Source organism: Anabrus simplex, chromosome 1 (genome assembly GCF_040414725.1).
Source record: "Anabrus simplex isolate iqAnaSimp1 chromosome 1, ASM4041472v1, whole genome shotgun sequence".
In the NCBI taxonomy this organism is placed as follows: domain Eukaryota; kingdom Metazoa; phylum Arthropoda; class Insecta; order Orthoptera; family Tettigoniidae; genus Anabrus; species Anabrus simplex.
Window position 1 is genome coordinate 955727574 of NC_090265.1, and position 26031 is coordinate 955753604.

The 26031-nt window shown below is 41.7% G+C and overlaps 1 protein-coding gene across 1 annotated transcript in view; it reads right to left on the reverse strand.

The window, feature by feature from the left end:
- beta-Man (beta-mannosidase) overlaps positions 1 to 26031 on the reverse strand; it is a 101616-nt gene that overhangs the window by 20827 nt on the left and 54758 nt on the right. The window contains exons 8-11 of the mRNA XM_068228033.1: positions 17895 to 18085; positions 10293 to 10570; positions 9543 to 9690; positions 3549 to 3763 (exon numbers count right to left, since the gene is read on the reverse strand). Coding sequence (XP_068084134.1) covers positions 3549 to 3763; positions 9543 to 9690; positions 10293 to 10570; positions 17895 to 18085 — 832 coding nt within the window. The remainder of the gene's footprint in view (positions 1 to 3548; positions 3764 to 9542; positions 9691 to 10292; positions 10571 to 17894; positions 18086 to 26031) is intronic.

Sequence of the window (26031 nt, forward strand, 5' to 3'; positions counted from 1 at the left end):
ACAGCCTGTAAGGGGAGAAGCCAGAGAAATAGTATATAACGTAGCTGCTCACTTACGAGAACAGTAAACAGATCATAAACTGAATTATAATGTAGTGGCTTCAACAAGTGAAGCAACAGGGGTTTCAAAGTCACTGTTGAAACATATTTTAGCGGAAGGGAAGAAGTCTATGGCCAAGGGTCGTTTGCATTTTTCTACACCTGATGGCAAGAAAACAGTCCACAAGAAAAGGATCGAAACAGACGACTTCACAAAAGATGTGATACGTCGGAAAATAAGCGAATTTTACGTGATGAAAAAACTGTACCTACACTGGACAAATTGAAGCGTGTGTTAAAATCGGAAAAGATACTTGACTGTAGCAGAGAGTATCTTCGACGGTTATTTTGTGTTGTTCATATTATGTCCTCTGTGTGTACGCTTATTGGAACAGTATACTTTTATTTTTTATTTTTAAAAATGTGGTTTACAGCTTGGGTATTGTAAGTAGTTCCATTTAACTCAATGCTTAATACTTTTGGCCACTTTACATTTACTTTCGTTCTTTTAATTGCATTGCGTTTCCGGCTTTAATGAAAGAATAACCTCAATCGAAGAGCCTGACTGCAGCTACTTGCAGTATGTGTTAACGGCAGCTTGACAGCCGGCATGTCTGACAGCCAGTTGCGCGTGTGCTTGTCCTTGATTCGTCGGGTAACATCGGGATGAACAGGAACAAGCTGCGCGAACCGAAGTAGCCGAGGGTTCTTTTGTTTGCTGTCGGTTAATAATGTGCATAAACATGCTAGACAGCAATGGTGTATAGAACGACATCACTGGGGACGAATCCAGGTTCTGTTTGTTTGAAAATGATGGCCGCATTTTGGCTCGCCGCAGGCAGAGGGAGAGGCATCACACTGAATACATTCGCACAAGACATACAGAGCCAACTCAAGGCCTTATGGTGTGGGGTGCTATTGGGTACAGCCACAAATCACAGTTGGTGCGTGTCCAGGGCACTGTGACCAGTTTGAGTTACGTGAATGACATCCTGCGACCCGTAGCCATACCCTTTCTGCACGACGCTCCAGACGACATATATATATATATATATATATTTGCTAATTGCTTTACGTCGCACCGACACAGATAGGTCTTATGGCGACGATGGGACAGGAAAGGGCTAGGACTGGGAAGGAAACGGCCGTGGCCTTAATTAAGGTACAGCACAAGTGTGCTGGTATGAAAATGGGAAACCACGGTAAACCATTTTTAGGGCTGCCGACTGTGGGGTTCGAACCTACTATCTCCCGAATACTAGATACTGGCCGCACTTAAGCGACTGCAGCTATCGAGCTCGGTACGCCATATTTCAGCAGGACAATTCGCGACCACATGTTGATGCACGAACACGTGCCTTCTTGTTGTCACAGGATGTCAGACTGTTGCCCTGGCCCGCCCGATCACCGGACTTGTCATCAATCGAAAATGAGTGGGATATGGTCAAACGACGGGTGCGGCGTTGGGACCCAATGTTAACCACCAAAGATTAATTGCGGAACCAGATGAATGCAGCATAGATGGCTATACCCCAAGACACAATTCGCACCCTATACGCGTCGATGCCATCACGTATGGAACAAGTCATCAATGCCTGTGGAGGACCCAGTGCCTACTAGGCAACAGGACACATGCTGAACCTAGGTGATTGAAATGCTAATCGTTTCTGTGAACATACTCATGAACATGTTCTGTGAATATGAACTTCCTATCTCTAGTCTGTCAAGGTGTTCTGTTTTTTTATGAACATGAGTGTACTTAGTGTACTTTGTCCTCATGGGCAACCTCCTTATGGGAGCAGTGTTTATTCTCTGAATAAATGTATACATATTTTCCTTAAATATGAAGCAAAAACATCTGCCTGAGGGAGATGAAGGTAAGGTGATGGTGGAGATTATTGCTTTAAGACAGAGTGAAACTAGGTAAATATCCTCTCTCAATCAGAAGTGAAAAAGGAAGAGGTCCAATCCTTGAAAAAATTAGAATTTCTGCAAAGATGGGCGTGTAAATGAAGGATTCCTTGGGCCTCATTAACCTTTTACCGCCGGGGTCAGAAGGGAACTAGAGTTGCCCAACGAAAGTCAGGTAGGAAGAAGAAAACGAGAAGAGTCACGAACCGCCAGACTCAGCTAGATTGCATGCTCGCCACTTCACGCTCATGAGATGCGAGCTCTTGAGGGAGAGAAGGAAGATAATGTAAGATTAAAATGATTACGGAATGAATGGCTTTACATTACGTTATTAAATCTCAAGGACTTCCAAAAAATATTTAATGGTATCTGGAATTAGAATCATGATCACCGTGGTGAAAAGCTGACGACGATGTAACTCAGCTGTCACGCCTGCATGCTATTAAAATAATAATTTCCTCAAATGTGACATCTAGAATAAGAGTGTATCGTCGCGTATAATAACAATATTTCAATCACTGTCCTGTCTGCCAGGGTCGGGAATTTTATCCATAATTGGTTAACTACCCCGGCACGGGGAATGGGTGTATGTGCCGTCTTCCTCATCACGACGCGCAGGTCACCTACGGGAGTCAAATCGAAAGACCTGCACCATGCCTCCCCGGAGACCACGCGCCATTAATCACTGTCCTACAGATCACCCAACACAAACAGCGGTTATGTAAACGAAAGGTATCTACGAAATGTCATTGTAATATTTGTCCCAAATGGAAGATAGCATTTGATTTTACTCAAATTAAGTGTAAAATCTGCGTTAAATTAAGAAATAGTGCGAAATATTTTAGTTGCAGAGAATAATATGGATCCATACTTTACTACCTTACAATTTTTTTTTTTTTTTTTTTTTTTTTTTTTTTTTTTGCTACGTCGCAGCGCTTCCGTATGTGTTCTGTTTGTCTAACGCTTTTGTGTGGGATGTCTTTGCTCAGTGAAGTTGTTTGAATTAATTAGGTTTCCTATTTTTCATGTTGCTCATTCGTTTTGTGTACTAACTCATTCGTTGACATATTTATTGGTCCAGGGATCATGCAGTTTTGCTGTTTGAACTGCCCGTGTTAGTCACATGGACAAAGATAATGAGAATTCACAGACATAGCACTCCCATTCGTCGGTTCTAGCCCTGGACCTCAAGAATGAAACAAAAGACAGCACGAGCAGCGGAATACAACATAAGGGAGTCCTGTCTACAGCCCGTACGTACGTATACATATTGCTCTAGATATTTCACTAGTTCCGACGGTATTTCTTAATTTACCGCAGATTGTTTACTTCATTTGTGTAAAAGTAACTGTTATGTTCCATTTGGGACAAATATTACAATGACATTTCGTAGATACCTTTCGTCTACATAACCCAAACAGCTATTCAGTATCAGTGTCGTCTGGGGACTGTCTTGAGTAGAACCAGTTATGCACACGTCCAGAGAACAGATAACGTGAATTGAAAACCCTTCGGTGAGATAATTTAACTATTCCGTCTTAGGTAAGTGTTTTATTACAGTTTACTAAAGGAATTCAGTAGCTCGGTCAATACACTCACCATTTCGAAGTTTACAAGAGTACGTGGTTGTGGAAGTCCCAACTGGTCCCACCTGCCCACGCTCACCTGGACGGACATAGATATCACCTCGTGAAGCAGATCGTTGACAACAACGACATGTACCGCCTTGTCTACACTGAGGTACGGGGACACAATCACAGGAGCGAAGAACTCACGAGCATAATAATGGAGCATCTTCCACTTGCCCGTCACATCTGAAACAAAAGTAACCCCGTTATATCAACCAACATAAATCTATAGTGAGGGAGAGAGAACCTGCTCAATGAGATACAGCCAACCACCTTGACTCCAATATCTGCAGTACGTGTAATAACTCGTCGTGTTTAACGAAGGAACAATAACATATCTTCTACTGTGAGCTCTTTGGTAAGAAACAAATGGGTAAACAAAATATAGTCTTAACAGAGACATGACATCATTAATTTAATTTAGATTTCTTTGGATTATTCTAGTTTAAATTACTATACGGGAAATATTCTGGGTTCAAATTGCGTTGATCGAAACGCTGCGCCTCTTGCGGATTAACTGAATATGTAGATCAACATTTGAGTTATTTAATTATATGATTTTTATTTCTTGTTTTGAGGCATACTACTTCTAAATATTATAGACCTCGTTTCAGAACTCCCTGTACAGTATATCATATCAAGTTAAACAATGTTCATTATTATTATTATTATTATTATTATTATTATTATTATTATTATTATTATTATTATTATTATTATTATTATTATTATTATTATTATTATTATTAAAGATTGAAAGTCACGTGGTGTAGAACAACTGAAAGCCACAGAGCTAGTTTCAAACACAGGATTGTGGAGGCGTTTAATTAATTCACAGAGGCTTGCAGACTGAACACTGAAAGACATTCCAGTCTATGATGAAGATAATGCATATTATTATTATTATTATTATTATTATTATTATTATTATTATTATTATTATTATTATTATTATTGTACCGGAGGTACACCCTCTCGGTACATTTAAAACGAGCGCCTTTAAGAATGCCATCAGCATCATGTACTTCAAACTGTGTAGTGGAAGAAGTTTGAACGTTTATCGTCAGATATCTCTACTATCTACGTATGTGCAACTTCTGGTGGGAAAAACAATTAATTTTCAAAGAAATTTGTAATTTCGAGGTTTTCAGAATTGAAATGTTGTAAATTCTTCTTTTTTTTTTGTTCTTAGGTTACTAGCACTTCTATCTCTTCCCGCCTGCTTAAAATTTTAGCCGATAAGGAATTTTGTACATTTATTTAATCAACCAATCAAAATTGTGGGTGTGGACAGGGCTTCGGCCCAGAGAATTCTTGAACCTTCCTCTCCGCTATAAAAGCTGGGACCTTTTGGGCCATGATGTCTTTCGATCGCCCCAGTCAAGAGGTTTAGAGTGTGTTCATAGAGGAGGCGTGGAGCTTGCCTCGTCCATCTCCGGAAGGCCTACCAGCTCAAGGTAATGGCAGACATCTTTCAATCATGTAATAGTCTCAGAAAGCTAGTTTGAGGGGAAGGTTTCAAAATCCTATCTTAATGTAATCTTTCAATGTAACTTTTTCAACCAGGTCTAAATACCTTAGTCTTAGGGAATAAAGAGTGTGAAACCTCTTGTATTCCCCTTCAACTTGGTATTGAGGTGACTATGACTTCGTAAACTTTAAATTTCTCCTTTTGTAATGTAAACTGTTTTCTCCATCTAGTCACCTCCGTAGGATAGACTTATCCTCTGTAACTTCGAGCCATAAGCACATAGGGTTTTAAATATTTTCAAGTGAATTTCAAGAGAGTGCAAGTGTTCGCCTTCTAACATTTTGATTTTCGGCCAATAATTTTAACATTTTCTTTTCCACTAAGGCCATGTAGAATGGGTACTTATTGCCCCTGTTAACGTTAACTACTCTTATTCAATTTCCTATTTAAAAGTAACTAAGACTATTGAGCGGATAAGACAGTGTCTACTGTTTCCTATTTGTATCAGTTAGATTGTGCCTTGGAGGGGCTTTAATCTTGTAAATTTTGGAGAGTATTCCTCTGATTAAGTGTGTGGAGCAAAGACGCTCTTCAGTAAATTTTGGAGCTCAGTCTCATAGTGGATTAATTTAATGGACCAGTGGTGCTCTAGTAAAAATTTGTAACTTGCGAGCTTCAAACTGATTTTGTTAAATCGTTGTCTGCTTTTCTAAGATTGTTTCTCGAGCTCAAGAGCAAATCTTTATCCATACAATTGTTATTAGTTATTGTTTAACAAAGTTTAACACCTGAAAAGAAACAAAAACTCAAGGAAAGAAATAACATTTCAAATTTTTGAGTTTAAAATTAAAAAATGATCTTTTCTCTATCCACCTTCTTACACTTCTAAGTTCCACAGGATCCCCGGAACAATTATTATTATTATTATTATTATTATTATTATTATTATTATTATTATTATTATTATTATTATTATTATTATTATTATTATTATACCAGGGGTACACTTACCCCGGCTTGTTAAACTGAGCGCCTTCTCTAAGGCCATCTGTGTAAACAAACTTGAACTTGTGAACTACCGGTACAAGATAATTTGGTCTTCAACTGTTAGATGTATCTACCACCGGTTTAATTGCTCCCTCTAGCGTGATAAACTCTAATTATTTTATGAAGGAATATGCATTTTCGTTGTTTATTAACCTGGTTCTTAGGATTATTTTTATGTATCGATGTTGTCAACACTTCAGCTGGTTCCTTCTCGATCGTAATTAACCTATCAGACTTTTGGATATACCTTCTTTAGCCAGTTAAGTCCGGGGGTGTGTATAGGAATCCCGCCTATGAGTAAAGAGTTCTGGAAGCTTCCCATAAAACTACTATAAAAACAGGGAGCTTTAGGGCCGTATTGTCTTAATTATTCCAGTGATTTGAGTGCGGCGTGTCCCAAGGGAGGCAGAGGCGCGGCCTGCGTGAGGAAGGCCCAGCCACTCAAGGTAATGGCGGACTTTTCATATAGATAGTCTATGTGATAGCTCCTGCGGATTGTGTGAGGGGAAGGTTTCAGCCTCTTTTATTCAATGTAAATTTCTAAATTTGGTAATTTAAATGTGGAATTTTCGGCAAGTCTGAGGACTCTGCTCTATTCCCTTCTGGAAAATTTGTAATGTAAGGGAACAAAGAGTTATTACCTTCTGTCAGTTCCCATTCAAGTTGGCATGGGATGACTGAAGTTTTCTAACCTCTAAATTTCAGATACCGTATTTGGCATTAATGTTTCTCATTTAGTCACCCCGGTGTAGTATAAGATTAGCCTCCGTATCTTTGGGCCATGAGTCCTTTTAGGGTTTTAACTGTATCTATAAGGAGGTCAAGAGTTTCGCCCCTTAGCCTTTTGTTTATAGCCGGTCATGTGCAACCTTTTCCTTTTACACTAAGGCCACTTAGTATAGGCAAATACGCCCCTGTACATGTATTTCTGTACTTAAAGCTTTTCTGGTATTAGTTGCCTTTGGGAACAGTGAACTCTGTAACTGTTGAGCAATAGATAAGCCCACGTCGGGAAAACTGGGTGTAAATACATTAATTGAGGACAACCGATAGGTTGTTAGGTGGAGCTTAAGTGCGCCATAAGAAACTGATGCCTCTGCGAGGCTGGACTATGGTACTTCGGAGCGCAGACTCTTAACTTGTGTAAATGATCGGAGCAAAACATGCTCTTGTAAAATATTGTTCCTGTCAAGAGCAATAAGGCTCTATTATTTGTAAATCAGCAAATTGATAATTATTCCAAGTTTCTTTACCTGATGTTCGGACTTCAAAGTCCCCTATATTGTTAGAGCTGACGAGCTCATTAATATTGGTGTTATTCATTCAGATTTTCTATTTCTCAAATTTTAAACTAGAAAAAAAAGAAAGAAATACAATTTCAAAATTTGTTCTGTCAAGTTCTGCTCTAGTTAATTCCTTGCCCAGCCATTTAACCCTCACACTTCTTGCCCCTATGCGAGCCACGATATTTCCTTAACAACAACAACAACAATTATTATTATTATTATTATTATTATTATTATTATTATTATTATTATTATTATTATTATTATTATTATTATTATTATTCACATTAAGAGAGTATCAAACAATATCACTCAGAAGAGCAACTGTGTATTAAAATATTAATTCCAACGGTTGCTGGTACTGACAGTAGCACCTTGCTCATTCTGTAGCATTCCGATAGTCGCACTCGACAACTACGGCAGATATGAATAAGTTTTGATCACCGCTGCAGAACCGTTGCACAACAAAACAAAACCGAATAGATTTGTAAGTCCTACAAGAAAATATTCTCCGGCAACTTATACCCACTTTCAATAGATTAGTACTATGATTAGTACTAATTTTATCCTTTAATCAACACTGAAATGCTCGTAATAATATTGAGGAAAATGCAATGTGACCTTGTAATAAGTTGTAACGATGATCAAGAGAATTATGTATTTGATGTTATCGAGATAAGAGTGGTCCAACACCAGTTACGACCATCACTGTTCGAGTGAAAGAAAAAAACCATGGCGCAACAGCCACGATAGGCCATAACCTGCCAAGCAACCGCTGCCCAGTCCGAAGCCCTGCAGATTTTAAGGTGTCGTGTGGTCGGCACAACGAATTATCTCAGTCGTTCTTCTTGGTTTTCTACACTGGGGCCGCTATCTCACCGTCAGATAGATCCTTAATTGTAATCACGTAGGCTGACTGGACCTCGAACCAACCCTCAGATCCAGGTGAAACCCCGTGGCTTGTCCGGGAATCGAACCCGGGGCCTCCACGTAACAGGCATGCATGCTCCAGTTCTTGCAATTTCCCCGTTAACGACTGGCAAGATTTTGAAGCTTAGCTGGCTGGCTGTGTTTACGTTCCTTGTCCGCGGGTTTCCAGTATTTCCCCAACTAGAGACACAACGTTGTCAACTCTGAGTTTTAATTACTGCCACTGAGAGCGAGCAGCGAGACTGGACAGAACTGCGTGCAGCTGTGCAACACTGGAGACATGACAAGCGAGTCGGCCTCAGGATCGGCACGCTTTTGAAGGACTCCGAGTAGACTATCACTGACAAGGCAAGCATGTTGTTGGTCACAACAGAGGCGAGTATATACAGTCATAAATCTGGTTCGTATGGGGAGGCGGTGGGGGATTTGAGAGAACTATACGCCTACACCACAGGTCCAGCCACTGTTCGAGTGAGTTCAGAGCAGTGGTTAAAGGTGCATCCTTAATAATGTATCACAGAGCTCCATAGCTGCAGTCGCTTAAGTGAGGCCAGTATGCAGTATCGGGAGATAGTGGGTTCGAACTCCACTGTCGGCAGCCCTGAAGATGGTTTTCCGTGGTTCCCCATTTTCAAACCAGGCAAATGCCGGGGCTGCACCTTAATTAAGGCGAAGGCCTAGGCTTTTCCTATCCCATCGTCGCGTAAGCCCTATCTGTGTCCGTGCGACGTAAATGTATCACAAAGTACAAGTTAAAAGTTTGTTTTTGTCATTTTGAGAACACTGGCGATGGCCACTTTATTTAATGCAATTCCTAAAGATCATCTTCTCATTCAAGGGCAGATGAATTTCACACCAGCCAAATTTAAAATGTCTATCGTTCTCCTGCGAACAACGTTTCCGTTAGCAACTGATATGGCGCATGTGAAATAGACAGTGTGTGGCGCTTTTCACGATATCCGCAACATTGTGCGTTCCCGACCTCAAGTGGGATAGATTCCTAGTGAGAGTATGAAAGGTACCTATGAGAAAGATGGTGTCACGTGATGATAATGAAGAAGAAGACATGTTAAACTTATCTCATACAACTGAATTCGTTTCCCATTGCTCGTAGTGAGAGTCCCTGCATCCCACCGATTTTACCCAATGGTATGCAACTATAGCTCTTGGCTACTTGAATATCAGTAGCTCGACAAATCACAAATTATTATTTTGAGTCATGGCAGCTTACCAATGGAGGACCAACTGGGCGCCTGCCACACGTCGTTGAGCTGCCAGTACAGTGCTCCCATCGTCAAACCTTCACCCGTACTTTCCAGCTTGCTGCGACCTCGTCTGTACGACTCCGTCTCCGCCTTTATACTCATGGCCTGGTTGATCTGTTGAACAAGAGTCAAGCATTAAACACAAATAATGTTAAAATGACCTGCAATTATGAATTTTTATTAGTTTTTATTATTATTATTATTATTATTATTATTATTATTATTATTATTATTATTATTATTATTATTATTATTATTCCTAAAATTCTCTTTCTGTCTGTATATTTCAATTTTTTTTACTAATATGTCGTTCTTATACCATACTAGAAGAACGAACCCGTCGTTGACTGCCTGATTGTCGGCGGTCACTGACTTCTTTTTCTATCCTTCGGTGACGTGTAATTTTTAAGCAGCAACCTTCGCACACTCTGGTGTCCCGTCTGAGTTAACAAGACCTAACAAGAACCGGCCATATACCCAGCCGAACAGCGCTTAGCCGTCGGGAGTGGTGGGGGGTGCTCTGGAACGCTTGATGAATATCCAATAAATTTCAATTACTTCCACTACCACTAAGAACACGATAATCAAGTTATAATACAAACTTCACAAATATAAATATAAGGGATTGATGACCTTGACGTACCAAGGGTCAACATCCATGTTGTATCGGATAAGAAAGACTGAAATTTCCAGTTGTGGCCCGTTGTACAACTCACCTGGCTGTAATAAATGAAAGTGTAGAAGTTCTCAGGTGCCTTCCAGTCGGCTGGCAGTGGTAGGCGCTTGGCCGCAAGAAGAGCTATCTCTTCATTGCCACCAGCATGGTGCTGGCGGCTCCTCATGAGGTCACTGTCAGCACTGCGATCCATTGGCTCTGTCACGTCCATCAGTGACTCAAACATTGGGAATGACTCGTACCCGTACTCGGATGCAAATCTCGGCTTAGGAAACAGGTTCGCGTCCCATCCGTCCAGAACGTAGTTGTAGTAATGAACTGTAGCACAGACAAAATTATGTTATGGATCACAACACAAGAACAGTTCAGCGTCTAACTATCTACTACTATGACTTCCAATATACTTCCAAGAATTAATTCTTTTTACTGACATTACTGTTCCTTCCTCTGACAGTACGCTTCCCAGATATTTGAAATTCTCTACGACTGCCAATGACTCATTATGTAATATTATCACTCCTCTTTCTTGTCAACACTGTTGTAAACAAGATAATGTTTACAAGAACACAACTTATTTGCTTCACACAGATTTCTACAGTATGTACAGGAATAAAACATAAAATTGTCTTGAAGCAAAGTAGATGATTAATCTTGAGAGAGTTTCTGTTTCTATACACTATGTACACTCTGAATGTATTTACACTCACTGCTATCTTGAAAAGATAGTTCTTGGGAAAGATATAGTTCGTGATAGTTGAAAACTATCATTTGCACTAGCATAGATTAGCTAAGAGAGTTCCTTCTAACTTGAAGTGTCTGAGTTCATAAGCTTGTACTAAATGAAAGCTATGTTCACAATTAGAGAATCTAACGTGTGTGTCGGAGCTTGAGTGAGCTTGGGGATGTGTGGCATACAACATCGGGGCTCGACATGGATGAAGGAACGGGGAAGTGGAGTAGTGACCTGAGGTGAAACCTCATAAGAATTCCGTCCACCTGGTCGAGACACATTTTTAAGAGGAGTAGCCTCCGTGTTCGACGTTCAGTGTATTCTGGAGCAGGACACTGGGGAGAATCCTCCTGAGTGACAGACAGGGAGCTCCTTATATACTGCACACGACGTAACAGACACGCGCACTGAAGACTGCGCGTCGAGTCTCGAATGATCGAAGAGAGCGGAGGACATATAACAAACACCATTATTTTACTCTTGTTCTTGCTTATTTTCATACCGAGCTCGATAGCTGCAGTCGCTTAAGTGCGGCCAGTATCCAGTATTCGGGAGATAGTCGGTTCAAATCCCACTGCCGGCAGCCCTGAAGATGGTTTTCCGTGGTTTCCCATTTTCACACCGGGCAAATGCTGGGTCTGTATCTTAATTAAGGCCACAGACGCTTCCTTCCCACTCCTAGCCACTTCATGTCCCATCGTCGCCATAAGACCTATCTGTGTCGGCGCGACGTAAAGCAAATTGCAACAAAAAAAAAAATGCTTATTTTCATACCCCCACTAGTCGAAAACTTTACTCCGTGTACCTAGCCACTCTATACTTGTTTAAATTCTCACCTTGTATCACAATATCATCTGCAAATAATCATGCTCTGATGTTTCCATGCTCCAGTTTGTTTGTTTTTGTTGCATTTTTACCTCTTTATCAATTTCGTCCCATCATAACAATAAACAACAGTGGTGACAGAACACTCCTTTAGTGCAGACTTAAATTCACTGAAAACTAGGCCGTCATCCCAAGCCTTATCTTCACCCCACTCCTGCAGTTCTTGTACAATGCCTGGATAATCGTTATCATTTCAATGAATGAATTAATGAATCGATCATTCTATCTATCTATCTATCTATCACCACTTATTTGCATTTAGGGCAGCCGCCCAGGTGGCAGATACTCTATCAGTTGTTTGCCTAGACTTTTCTTAAATAATTTCAAAAAAGAAAGCAAAGTCATCTCCGTACTGGCCATGAAGGCCCTTGGAGGGGTGGAAGGTAAAGGCTTCCTCTATCCGTAACCTCGGCACTTGATGGTGTAAGTGGTTAGCTCTACGACCGGCCGCCTTCTCCCCCAGGAATTAACCTGGAACTCATTTCTGGTGTAGGCTGAGTAAACCTCAGGGCCATTTGCCCCTACCGAAGTGGAAATCTCGTTTCTTAAATTTTACGACTTCCTGACGGGGATTCGAAACCACGTCCTTCCGGGCGAACCGAGCATGCCAGGAAGCCTCTAAATAATTTCAAAGGATTTGAAAATTAATCGAACATCTACCTTGGTAAATTATTCCAATCCATAACTCCTCCTATGAACGAATACTTGCCCCAATTTTTCCTCTAGAATTCCAACTTTATTTTCACACCATTCCTACTTTTAAAAAGCCAGTTAAGTTTATTGGTCTACTAATGTCATTCCACGCCATCTCTCCACTGACAGCTCGGAAAACAACGCTTAGTCGAGCAGCTCGTCTTCTTTCTCCCAAGTCTTCCCAGCCCAAACTTTGCATCATTTTCATAACGCTACTCTTTTGTCGGAAATCACTCGGAACAAATCGAGCTGCTTTACTTTGCATTTTCCTTTTCAATTCTGGAATCAAGTAATCCTGGTGAGGTTCCCGTACACTGGAACCGTACTCTACTTGTGGTTTGACAAGAAACTTACAAGACCTCCCCTTTACATCTTTACTGCAACGACTAAATACCTTCATAACCACGTGAAGACATCTGTAACCTTTATTTACAATCCCATTTATGCGATTACTCCAATGAAAATCCTTCCTTATATTTACACCATGAAGAACTTTCACCCCGACAGTGCAGTAATTAAAACTGAAAGGGCTCTCTGTGAAACCCACAGCCTGACGTTTCACGCCATTTAGCAACATAACATTGCTTGCTGTCCATCTCACAACATTGTAGAGGTCTTTTTTCAGTCACTCTGTTACTCTATACAGTATAACATCATCCGTAAAAAGCCTTGTCTCTGATTCCATTTCTTTACCTATATTATTTATATATACACTGACTGAGCAAATGTCATGGGATAGCGGAGCACTGATGCGCAGGTGTGTTGTCTGCGCACCACACGCCCTCTGTGCCAGCGGCAGTTGTATAGGAGACATTGTGAGCAGTGGCTGTGCATGTGACAGGTGTAACATGGAACGTCGTCGTGAGCTGACACCGTTCGAACGGGGTATGGTGGTCGGTGCCCGACTGATGGGAAGTGCGATTTCGGAAGTGGTGCGGGAATTCGGCTTCACACGATCAACCGTGTCCAGGGTGTATCGTGAATGATTGAATGCGGGTGTCATCGTCCACAACAGACGAACGACCGGCCGTCCAGCCACCCTCGATGACCGTGACCGGCGACATCTGAGACGGATTGTCAATAGTGACAGACGGGCAACCGTGCAACAAATCACGGCTCAATTCAACACAGGCCGTGCTAGACACGTCTCCCAGTGGACATTCCGTAGGCACATGGGTTCTATGGGGTATGGGAGCCGGTGCCGCACATGGATGCCACTGTTAACCCAACTTCATCGGGCACAACTACGCGCATTTGTCGCCAGTCACCAGGGATGGACACTGGAAAAATAGCGTAACGTGATATGGTCGGACGAATCACGATTTCAACTGCACCATGCCGATGGGAGGCACCGTGTATGGCGCAGACCACATGAAGCGATGGATCCCGTCTGCCTCGAAGGTGTGGTCCAGGGCACTGGTGTCTCTGTTATGGTCTGGGGTGCATTTTTCTAGTATGGAATGGGCCACCTAGTTGTTCTGGAAGAAACTTTGAATGGTACGCGGTATGTTGAGCTGCTCGGAGACCATATCCACCCATTTTTGGCCTTCCAGCGCCCAGACGGTTCTGCGGTGTTTCAAGATGATAACCCGCCACCACATCGCTTCCACGTCGCCCTGGAATGGTTCCAGGAACATGCAGCGGAGGTCCAACGACTGCCATGGCCACCCAGGAGCCCTGATATGAACCCTATCGAGCATATCTGGGATGTCCTGGAATGCAGGCTCCGTGCCATGGATCCTTCACCCACGAACAGACCAGCATTGGCGGCCGCTCTACAAACGATTTGGTGTCAGCTGCGTCCAGAGGACTACCAGCGACTTGTCGACTCACTTCCACGGCGTCTCACTGCAGTTCGCAGGGCCAGAGGAGGCCCCACACGCTATTAGGTAACTATCCCATGACATTCGCTAAGTCAATGTATATGAAACCCTAAAGGTCCAATAATACTGCCTTGAGGAATTCCCCTCTTAACCATCACAGGATCATATAATGCTTTACCTACTCCAGTTATCTGAGTTATCCTCCGTGACTCCTTTCTTTCTCACTGTCCTCCACACTCTTCGTCTTGGCACATTATCATGAGCCTTAGGTCATGCATGACTAATGCCTCAGCTCATACTGAAAATTAAATTAGTAGATGTACCTCACCGCAAACCATATCGCTCTTCCATTTGTTCTTGCACTGTTTTTCTTACTCTGTCTTCCAGTATTCTTTCAAAAACCTTGGCAGCATGGGGCGATAAGAGTTTTCACATTTCTCCCTCTCATATTTTTTTTAAATAGTAGAACTGTTGCAATTTTTCGATTTAAAAACACGTCATTGAATGCAGATAAGCAAGACGTACTATTATCGGTGTAGAAATTAGCGTATTTCCATTTAAGAAAAATAATATTGATATCCCTACATCGTTGATTAATAATGTTATGGAAAACCGGTATCCACCTTATTACGAGCCCCTCATTATCATCTATGTCAGTGAAAACAGGATGCCGATATCTTCAACATTTTAGAACCTTACGTGAATAATGCTGTATACAAGTCAGTGACATGGTTTCGATCGTGTGCGATCACTGGTTGACAGCAACAACATAAAACGTAAAGGTCGTCGGGATCTATGCTACCAAGGAAAGTTTGAGGAAAAATACGAGGGTGAATCAAAAAGTAAATTACAGTAGCTCGCCGAGAGAGCAAGCTGCGTGTCGTGACCGTGACCAATGCGGAGCAAGCTACAGTAACTGCTGACACGTCCGATGGGAAGGTTGGTATGGTAGCCCGTCGTGCTGTGTGTGAAGAGTGGGCTAAGATCAATGGTGCGTCAATTGGATGTTCAGTCCAATCAACTCGGCTTCGTACTGTCAAACGTTGAACCGTTTGCGTAAGGCAATTAAAGAAAAGCGGCGGGGAAAATTGAGTGTCTGTGTGATTTTGTTGCTCGATAACGCAACTTCCCACACGGCCCGCCAAACGTCCGAAATACTCCAGCGATTCAAGTGGGAGATATGGCAACATCCTCCATACAGTCCAGATTTGTCGCCATGCGATTATCATGTGTTCGGTAAGCTGAAAAAGGATCTCGGTGGATGACGATTCCGAAACGATGAGGAGGTGAAAACAGCTGTCTCCAGGTGGTTACATCACGCTGGACGTGATTTCTACACATGCGAAATCGAAACGTTGGATAACCGTTCCGAGTAATGTTTACAGTGTCTTTGGGGACAATGTGGAAAAGTGAACTTATATTGTATCTTGTCATAGCCGTGTTGCCTATGTGTAGGTGGTTTCATAAGTGGCCATAACTTGGAAGTGTAACTTACTTTTTGATTCGCCCTCGTAGATCAACCTTCGTGTGGTCGTCCTCACGGGGTGTCTCTTAAAGCTATTCTGTATCATTTGTAGCTGGTTCAAATTCAATAAAAAGTTAGTTTCTGTGAGCAGTTCTTTCAGCATTCATAAAACTTGGAATGTCAAACAAGGATTGTGTACTCATTGTTATTTGCGACAATGACATAGTTGAATGTAGTAGGTACTTCTACAATTAATCGAATTAAATTTGATAAATAATGCCTATTTGATTCAAAAGTTGAATCCTATCGGATGAACCGTTATTATATATTTAGAAACTGCTGTCACATTTCTAGTGCATATGGCAGTAGAGCTCAACAATGAGCACACCCGCCTTCGTTAGGCAGTGAAATCCCTAGCAAGTAGGCAGACATGCTCGCTCGGAACTCTAATACATAAGCCTGTTTGGACGTCATAGGCACGAGTTCCGTTGCTGCCCAGACTCCGACAATCATGTATACTTACACTGGGAAAACATGAAATCCAACACCAAGAAAACATTAGAGGAATCCAATTTAGGCCAAGCAATTATCTAGGTAACATATTTATGCACAAAGACATGTGACAAGTCTTTAGACTAGAAATAACTTCAGCGTTTGGCCGCACGTACATATGGGAAAGTATTTCTTTCTTTCAATGAAATGTATTAAAATCACTCCAGAAGTCGATTTCCTCCAAACTTACGAGTTGGCACCAACAAAGCTGGAGGTCGACATTCGTTCATTGGCAGATGAAGATGATTGACCACAGTTCTACCATTAAATGCTCCTTTTTGAAGTTTTGTTTTGACTACATTATTATTTTCAATTTGTCTTTTTCTTTTGTTTTTCCCTTTTTGCCGTTAGTGAAATATGAATTCAAATAAACTGTTATTTTTGTATTTATTCTTCCTCAAATGAGTGAGGTTGGCAAACCGGCAAAGAATATCATACAATATAATTTTTTTACAGAGAACAGAGTAAAGAAACCAGCATTGCATTGACAATATAGAGAAAACAAAGAAGCAGCAGATAAATTACTTTGATTGATGTAATTAAGGTGATGCCTCAAGATTGCTATCGAGGTTTTTAATGTTTGTATGCCCCAGCTCACGATAGTCTCATTCGGTACACCAAAGCGTCGTAAGTAGTTTGAATGCTCTTCTTCAAAACAGTTTGTGTCTATTTTTAATTTCACACTTTTATGCAACTGTAAACTAGTGTTTTAAGTGACTCAAATGATTAAACCTTAGTTTCAATTGAATATGAATATTATTTCATACTAGTACCTCTATTCTATTTGCAAAATTATTCTAAAATTGTCTTTTTTTTTTTTTTTTGCTTTACGTCGCATCGACACAGATAGGTCTTATAGCGACGATGGGACAGTGAAGGGCTAGGAGTGGGAAGGAAGCGACCGTGGCCTTAATTAAGGTACACCGAGCTCGATAGCTGCAGTCGCTTAAGTGCGGCCAGTATCCAGTATTCGGGAGATAGTAGGTTCGAACCCCACTGTCGGCAGCCCTGAAAATGGTTTGCCGTAGTTTCCCATTTTCACACCAGGCAAATGCTGGGGCTGTACCTTAATTAAGGCCACGGCCGCTTCCTTCCCACTCCTAGGCTTTTCCTGTCCCATCGTCGCCATAAGACCTATCTGTGTCGGTGCGACGTAAAGCAACTAGCAATAATAATAATAATTAAGGTACAGCCCCAGCATTTGCCTGGTGTGAAAATGGGAAACCACGGAAAACCATTTTCAGGGCTGCCGACAGTGGGGTGTCCTATTATTAAAGTGCGGCCCGCAATCATGCTTAAGGTTTCCAAAATGACCTTCGAAAACCCCTCTTATAGTAGGAACGAGAGTAAGTAAGTTAGCCAATCTTACAAAACACAAGTTTTAAAAGATAAAAGCTTATTCATTGCCTGTTCAAAGCTATGAAAGTGAACAACGAATTCCTACTGTATATAACAGAGTGCAAATCTCATAAGACCATATAATGTTTTACTCACTGTCGCCATAAAGTCTGTTGGATGGATTTTGGGACACATATCCCTCATTCTTGGTCTCCACGCCGTTAGATGGGCTCGATGTGACGTATTCTCTAGTAGGGTCCAGCTCAAGGACGATTGGTTGAATAGTGTCCACATACAACTTCACATAATCGTTCTTATACCGCTCGAAGTCACTACTTGTGCCGTACCTGAAAAGAATAGATAGAGATTTTATACTTAACCATTAGCAGTCTCACTGGTTACGTATCTCTGCTTGTATCTATTCAATTATTATTTTCAGGAAAAGTATGAATGTATTCCTATCTGCCCTTAAGACTAAAATCTTTTATACCATTCCCAAACTTAAGAAAGAAACTTTACATGATTTTTTTTTTTTTTTTTTTTTTTTTTGCTAGTGGTTTTACGTCGCACCGACACAGACAGGTCTTATGGCGACGATCTTTACATGATCACATTAACGTTTGAAATGTAATGTTTGTAGATATGCTTCCTTTATTTACGTCTACTTTCTGTATAGCCCGTCACAGATTACACATATTTACATTAATGTTTGAAACGGAATATTTGTTCTTTATTTATTTCTACTTTCTGTATAGCCCGTCACAGATTAAACACACTTACATTAATGTTTGAAATGGAATGTTTGTAGATATGTTTCCCTTATTTATTTCTACTCGCTGTATAGTACGTGACAGATAAAACACACTGGTGAAGGCCTAGCGTTATATGAGAAGAAAACGGTTTGGAGAAGACATGAGGTGTGACTTTATTTAATGGCTGTTCGTCTTGACAGGATTTTTCTGTTAAGAAAGAAGCCATATTTCCAGTTTGTTAAATGTAACTTAAAACATTTTCAGTCTGTCAAACACGCTATCTTAATATAACAAATTTAAACATATTTTTACACGTATGTTGTAGTGTTGTAAGAAAGACCGGTGTCAAATAGACATTAAGATATTCGCATGAAGTGCTCATCTTATACGTCATCACGGAACACATAGTGAAAAGACGTCACGCAAGTGTCATTTGTAATAGAGATTTTCCACGTGGAGAGAAGCTCAAGAACTTAAAAGATACCTCTACAAACGTTCTAAGGAGAAGCTATAGAAGAACGAAATGTGCACGGTTACGATTTCACAAAGAAGGAATCTCAAACCTCCCTGGGGAAAAATCCTACAAGTGTCAATAGTGTAAAAAGACGTTTTCACGTTGTTGATCTCGAAAGACACGATTGCATCCACTCGGAGGTGAGACTACACAAGAGCACAATATGAACTAATACGTCTTCACGAAACAAACTAGGAAACAATCTATAAAATAATGCTTCTCGGGCCTGCTCACTTGACAAGTTAAACTGAGCGTTGTCCCAGTATTGCAGGAGGCCACAGCCCTTAGGAAATTTACAAGGCTGTTTATTATTGTTTTATTTATTGATTTTATATTGAAATTGTGTGTTTGACAGATTGAATATCCTTCAAGTTACAGGAAACATATTTATTCAAAACTGCTACTTTATCGACGTGATTTTGCCCAATAGTTTGCTTAATGCTTAATTCTGCCGTTCACGCACTATTCTTAGAATAAACGGAGGCCAGTCCAGGTGAGACTGGAAGGTCAGCACGCAGTTTTCTACGTTGCTACAATATGGAGACCCATAAAAGTATTCTCTTAGCAATATGTAACATGGTGAAACCTCCAACACTATTCTTCGTAAGCTATATTCGCAGCCCTCCCAGTCTGATGGTGAGCAGCCGCCATTTGTCAGAAGAGTTCCAATACACGAGCACAACAGCATTTCGTGATGTTGACACGTATCCGAATTATGAGTACATAGGTTTATAATTCTCTAACGAATCGATGTTTCACATCATCAATTAGCATGCGTACTTAGGAGGAAGTTCAGAAGGAAACCACGAGGAAACCACTATGGTAAGTCAGCCACCACAGCGTTGAACAGAATCTGGAGAGACCTATCTATAAGAATACCAAGTTAATATCTGGTACACACTCTCCTCATTACAACGTATGCAACCAAGTCGTGAACAATCAAACAGGCACATAGGAAGAAAACTGAGAGCTTTAAGATGTGGATGTACCAGCGAATTATTCATATCTCTTGGACTAACATCGAACCAAAGTGTCAATATTAGAAGAATTGCGTATCCACGTAAGATTTCTGTAGTGGATCGATCCTGTCAATCTGCGATAGTTCGGATACGTCTCCAGAAGAAACTGGTTGAAGGCAAGGTTAAAGGCAGTAGATGGCGAGGGAGACATTCAATCCAGTGGATGGACCAGATACGGCCCCCGGTAGGCGTATCTTTCTATGTTTTTTTTTTTGCTAGTTGCTTTACGTCGCACCGACACAGATAGGTCTTATGGCGACGATGGGACAGGAAATGGCTAGGAGTGGGAAGGAAGCGGCCGTGGCCTTAATTAAGGTACAGCCCCAGCATTTGCCTGGTGTGAGAATGGGAAACCACGGAAAACCATTTTCAGGGCTGCCGATAGTGGGGTTCGAACCTACTATCTCCCGAATACTGGATACTAGCCGCAATTAAGCGACTGCAGCTATCGAGCTCGGTATATCTTTCTATGAGGTTAGTCACAAGGCGATAGACCGCCAGACCTGGCGTAATCAGATTAGAAGCGTCACAACGTGAAGCATCACTGTGGCCTGTCAAAGTCTGTGTTGAAGACAGTGAACCAATACTTTCAAGGGAGAATATCATTCAACTGTGATTTGCTCTTTCTCACAAAATGAATTTCCAGGAACTCCCTCCGTAAGACTGGTATTACACTATCAAAGAAAATTGTCAGCAAAATTATATAAAGACCGCCTCTGTGACGTAGGCCTAGTGGTTAGTGTGATTATCTGCCACCCCAGGAGGTCCGGGTTCGATTCCCCGCTCTGCCACGAAATTTGAAAAGTGGTACGAGGGCTGGAACGGGGTCCACCCAGCCTCAGGAGATCAACTGAGTAGAGGGGATTTCGATTCACACCGCAGCCATCCTGGAAGTGGTTTTCCGTGGTTTCCCACTTCACCTCCAGGCAAATGTCAGGATGGTACCTAACTTAACCGCCACGGCCACTTCCTTCCCTCTTCCTTGTCTATCCCTTCCAATCTTCCCATCCCCGCACAAGGCCTCCAGGGAGGTAAGACAGCCTGGGCTAGGTGCTGGTCCTCCGTCCCAGTTGTATTCCCAGACCCAAAGTCTCACGCTCCCGGACACTGCCCTTGAGGCGGTAGAGGTAGGATCCCTCGCTTAGTTCTATGGAAAAACAGCCCTAGAGGTTAAACGGATTTTTTTAAAAGAAAGAAAATTGTATAAAATATACGAGTATAAAAGTGTAATGTTTGAACCTCGTGTCGGTAGATTTACTGGCACGTAAAAGAACTCCTGCGGGACTAAATTCCGGCACCTTGGGGTCTCCGAAGACCGTAAAACTAGTTAGTGGGACGTAAAAACAAATAACATTATTATTATTAGAATTCAGTGGCATGTTGTGAGAATTTCCTGTGTGTTGACGTTTCGAAACTGATACAAGCTAAGAGAGGATACAGTTCTTTCGAGTGTTCTATTAACATTTTAGGGGGGGATTTACAAATACAATATTCAATGTATAGGATTATAACAATAGTAATAATAAATTGAACCGTACTGTTCATGGACTAATAGTATAGATTTTAGTATTGGATATTGGGATTACATAAGACCACCCATGAAGTCATTGTCTTCTAGTATACTTCATAAAAGAGTCCAGAAGAAGCGTTCTTGTGTGAAGAGAGCTAGAGCATCATTATGAGAAATCTCCAGAACCTCATTAAAGGGAGTTATGTCCCAAGCCAAGCCTCTTAATGAAGATTGGGGACGCTTCCCGGATCCCGGCAAAACTTACATTAGGAGGGAAGAAAGAATTAAATTAATATCTTTGGTTACGGAAGAGTTGCATTGGATTTGATACAAGTATTGCAACCTGCATAATTTCTGCTTAATTTTGATATGCATTAGGGCTGCAATCATAAATGCATCCGTTAAATAAGGTACTTGACGTGCGTTGTGCGGGAAAACTTCGAGTCGCGGGCGCGCGTATCCTGCACGCGATCAAGCGGCGTGGTTACGCTAAACTGGATTATAAAAACAAGGCCGTCTGGCATATCAGTCTCATTCTTTGACCAGAAGGCTGCTTGAACGAGTCGTCATACTGCGTGTTGGTACTGAGAACAACGCTTTGTCTTCGAGCTGCACATACAACTAGTACTACTGTATCTGCGAGGAAGTAATCAACTTGAATATTCAGCTGAATTCTTGATTTTACCGGTGGTGATATGCTATGATGAGATGAGGTACTGCTTATAAGAGACTGATGAACTAGTAGCTTCATATTTCTGTGAGGTCAAGTTGTAACTGACGTAATGCTAAAATAAATATAGGCTCAGGGTAATTCAGAACTACATGTTATCCGAGTGAAAGGACGGAATAACAGTTAGTGAAGAAACTATAGTGTACCAGGTTTAAAATTCTGAACAAGACTTGGTCAATGTAACGTGTGAGACACGATAGTCGTGGAAACAGGCATCGAGTTTGGACAGTCTGTAATGAATGAATTTGTTTTCAGTTACCCCTGCATCAAGCCAGAACGAGCTTTTACATCATCATTTCGAGGAAGCCACAACCGGAGCTGAAGCCAACACGACAACGGGCATCGATGCAGGAACGTTGGGAGTACCTGATCAGCGCGACGTCGAAGGGGACATCTTCCAACCATCTAAGGAGCTGTACGAAGGAGTCACACAAGAAAGAATGTCTCCAAGTGGTCAACAGTATCTGCTGCAAGCGTCGCAGTATGTCATGATGTGGTAAATTCAGTGGTCCACAGGGAGGGCCGCTCCGTCATGTCATCAATCACATAAGGTCAGAGCTTTCCAATTCTGTTTCAAGCATGTCATTTAAATTTAGATAGGAATAGGGGGGCCGTCAGTCAACAGATTAGTTATGGTAGGAATTTCTTGGTAATAGAGAGCTAGGCCTCAAGCTCGAGCCCCGTACATTAGGGTAGATGATTGTTTGTAGATTCCTTGTGGGTGTGTTTATATTTCCTTTGATAGTATTATATTAGCGTACGTGTTATCTTTATGGGTCAGGTCGAACTCCTTTGGTCATAGTAGTTAGTCTAACAGGCAGGCACTTTTTATTATGTCGCGTTCAGGCATTTGTCTCTGCAGACGTAGATGTGTATAGCTGTGACCAGGATGTAACCCGTAATTCACCTAGCTTCACTGATAGGGCGAGCGAGTCCGTATATTTGAGAGATATGAGCATTATGCATGTAGCTGACTGTATGTATTGATATGAGAAAGCCCAACACAGTTGAGAGTATATTGGATGTATTGGAGATGCCTTATTATGGCCATGTGACTATCGCTTAGTGATTTGTGTTTTTGTAGTACCAAGGTTGAGCCGATGGGAGGCGGAAGTAAGATTTGTGATATTGCTGGTGATATTGAGATGAGGGCGGATAGCCCAGGTGTATTTAAAAGAGGGCTTTTAGCAGCAGATTACGTGAGGTGTTTTTGAAAGGCGAGATTTCTTAGCCTGCAGCCCAGCTGAGCTCGTAAATTATGTGGACTGTCGCTTGTGAAGTGGTCGGAGGGTGAGGGTTGTTGTGCCTGACGTCACAGTCTTGAAACTGGGTTATATTGCCGTCTGCAGCTTGTCGAGTGTGTTAAGGGGAGGAGACGACCTTGATGTTTTGAAAGCAGGGAGAGATTTTTTTAATGTTCTATTTATTCTACGTTAATTTTAACACTGGCCCGTTTGATATTGACACCCTTGGATATGTTGGTTGTGTTCTTTTTATATTGTTTGTATATGAATATTATACGCCTTACTCTTCATGGGACTAGGGTTCATGACCGAGTCAGGACACTGTACATTATGTGGTGATATTTGTTTGCACCGGGGTTCGATGGTACGAGGCATAGTAAATTTGATGGGAATTACTGTTAGAGGTGTATTTTAGCAGATATCCATCTTTCTAGATTTCGTTACTTACACAATTGTAACATGCTTGTTACAGCACCGCTGTTTCGTGAAGGCAGTGAACTGGTTGTCATCGGCTCAACATTATCTTGACCCAAGCATTTTGAAAGCTCTTATATTTGTAAATAGATTCTATTTTATGTAATAAATCCCTGTTTGTTAAACTTTGAATGCAGCGATATTTTCTGTTAGATTTTTTATTTTAATTTAGCTGATTCTTACCTGATTAGTCACATATCCTAGTGTTTTATCTTTATGTTGCCCATTGATCCCCATGTTATCCCTGAGAAGAGCGCTTTTGTCCGGCTGAGTAAGGATGTGTGTTCAGGTAAGACTATGTGCACCAGCTCACGTTTGTGAGAGTTCTTTCACTACTGTACCCAGGGTTCGAGACCGGCTTTCGTTTGGCCGGATCTCTAGGGTCCTGTAGGGCACAAAATGTGGAAAAAATTACCAGAAAGTATTGTTATTTGAAGATCCGCCAGAATTGTGTTCCATTCACTTATGCTCCAGTTCGTCGATCGGTTTCTTTTCACATCTTCATTGTAGGTTTCTGTTGATTTTTTAAATGCCTCGTCTAGTATCGTTCTACCAAAACGCGCTAAAGAAACAATGTGTGCAATACGATTATTGGAACTTTCATGACGCGCGCGAAGAACACGGAAACTATCCATATTATTGGGACCATCTTTGGTCCAGGCGTTGTTTTATTCTTTCATTTGAAAACGTAAACGCGACCAGCAAAGAAGTTTTGATCATTTGTCACTACTGGACAGCCACATTGATTCTGTATACCATAATACCTTAAAACGTATTTTGAAACCTCCGTATACCGAACGAGTTGGCCGTGCGTTTAGGGGCGCGCAGCTGTGAGCCTGCATCCGGGAGATAGTGGGTGCGAACCACACTGTCGGCAGACCTGAAGATGGTTTTCTGTGGTTTCCAATTTTCACATCAGGCAAATGTTGGGGCTGCACCTTAATTAAGGCCACGGCCACTTCCTTCCAACTCTACGCCTTTCCTCTCCCATCGTCGCCGTAAGACCTATCTGTGTCGGTGCGACGTAAAAGCAACTAGCCAATTGTAATAAAAAACAGCAACCTCCATGTGATTTAGTCTTCAAGTCTTTTAACATGGGAGTTGGACTGTCATTCGATAGAATTTTCGTCGCTAAATTTGTATGTATGTATGTATGTATGTTTAGTCCTCAGCCCGAAGGCTGGTTGGATCCTCAACAGCTCCGCCATCAGCTGTCATAGATGGCCTAGGCATCACTGAAAAGGCGTACTAGGGAAATGAGGAGTGAGGTAGTTTCCCGTTGCTTTCCTCACCGAGCCATAAGTTGCTATTACATAGCAGTCTGTCAAGCCCACTCAAACGCATGCACCAACCGACCCTTTGAGCAATATTTTCACACCATTCATAGCAGGGACTGGTTGCAGAAGGAATGGCATTACTAGCATCACTCATACCTCAGTCACTTTCACTTTGTCAAAGCCAAGGATAAAGCTGAGACAGATCAATGAAAGTAACAAGTTTGCTCTAGCTCATACCAGAAGACATAATGCACTGTAAACACTAGGTCCCGCCAGCAAAGGCATTCGCTAAATTTATGTGATGATAAGAAACGAGTTAAGAGGTTCTCTACAACACAGTCACAGTCATAGGGGAATACTTCACCAATAAATTTAGAAAGAAAGAAAAACACAGTTTTTCTTCGTGTCTAATCGGCAAAGAATTCACGACCCCAAGCGCCACATATTCTCACCATGGCAATGAAATGAAACGTAATGAAATGGCGTATGGCTTTTAGTGCCGGGAGTGTCCGAGGACAAGTTCGACTCGCCAGATGCAGTTCTTTTGATGTGACTCCTGTAGGCGACCTGCGCGTCGTGATGAGGATGAAATGATGATGAAGATGACACATACACCCAGCCCCCGTGCCAACGAAATGAACCAATTAAGGGGTGAAAATTCCCAACCCTGCCGGAATTCGAACCCGGGAGCCCTGTAACCAAAGGCCAGCATGCTAACCATTTAGCCATGGAGCCGGACCATGGCACTGAAGATTAATGACACCCATGCTGGG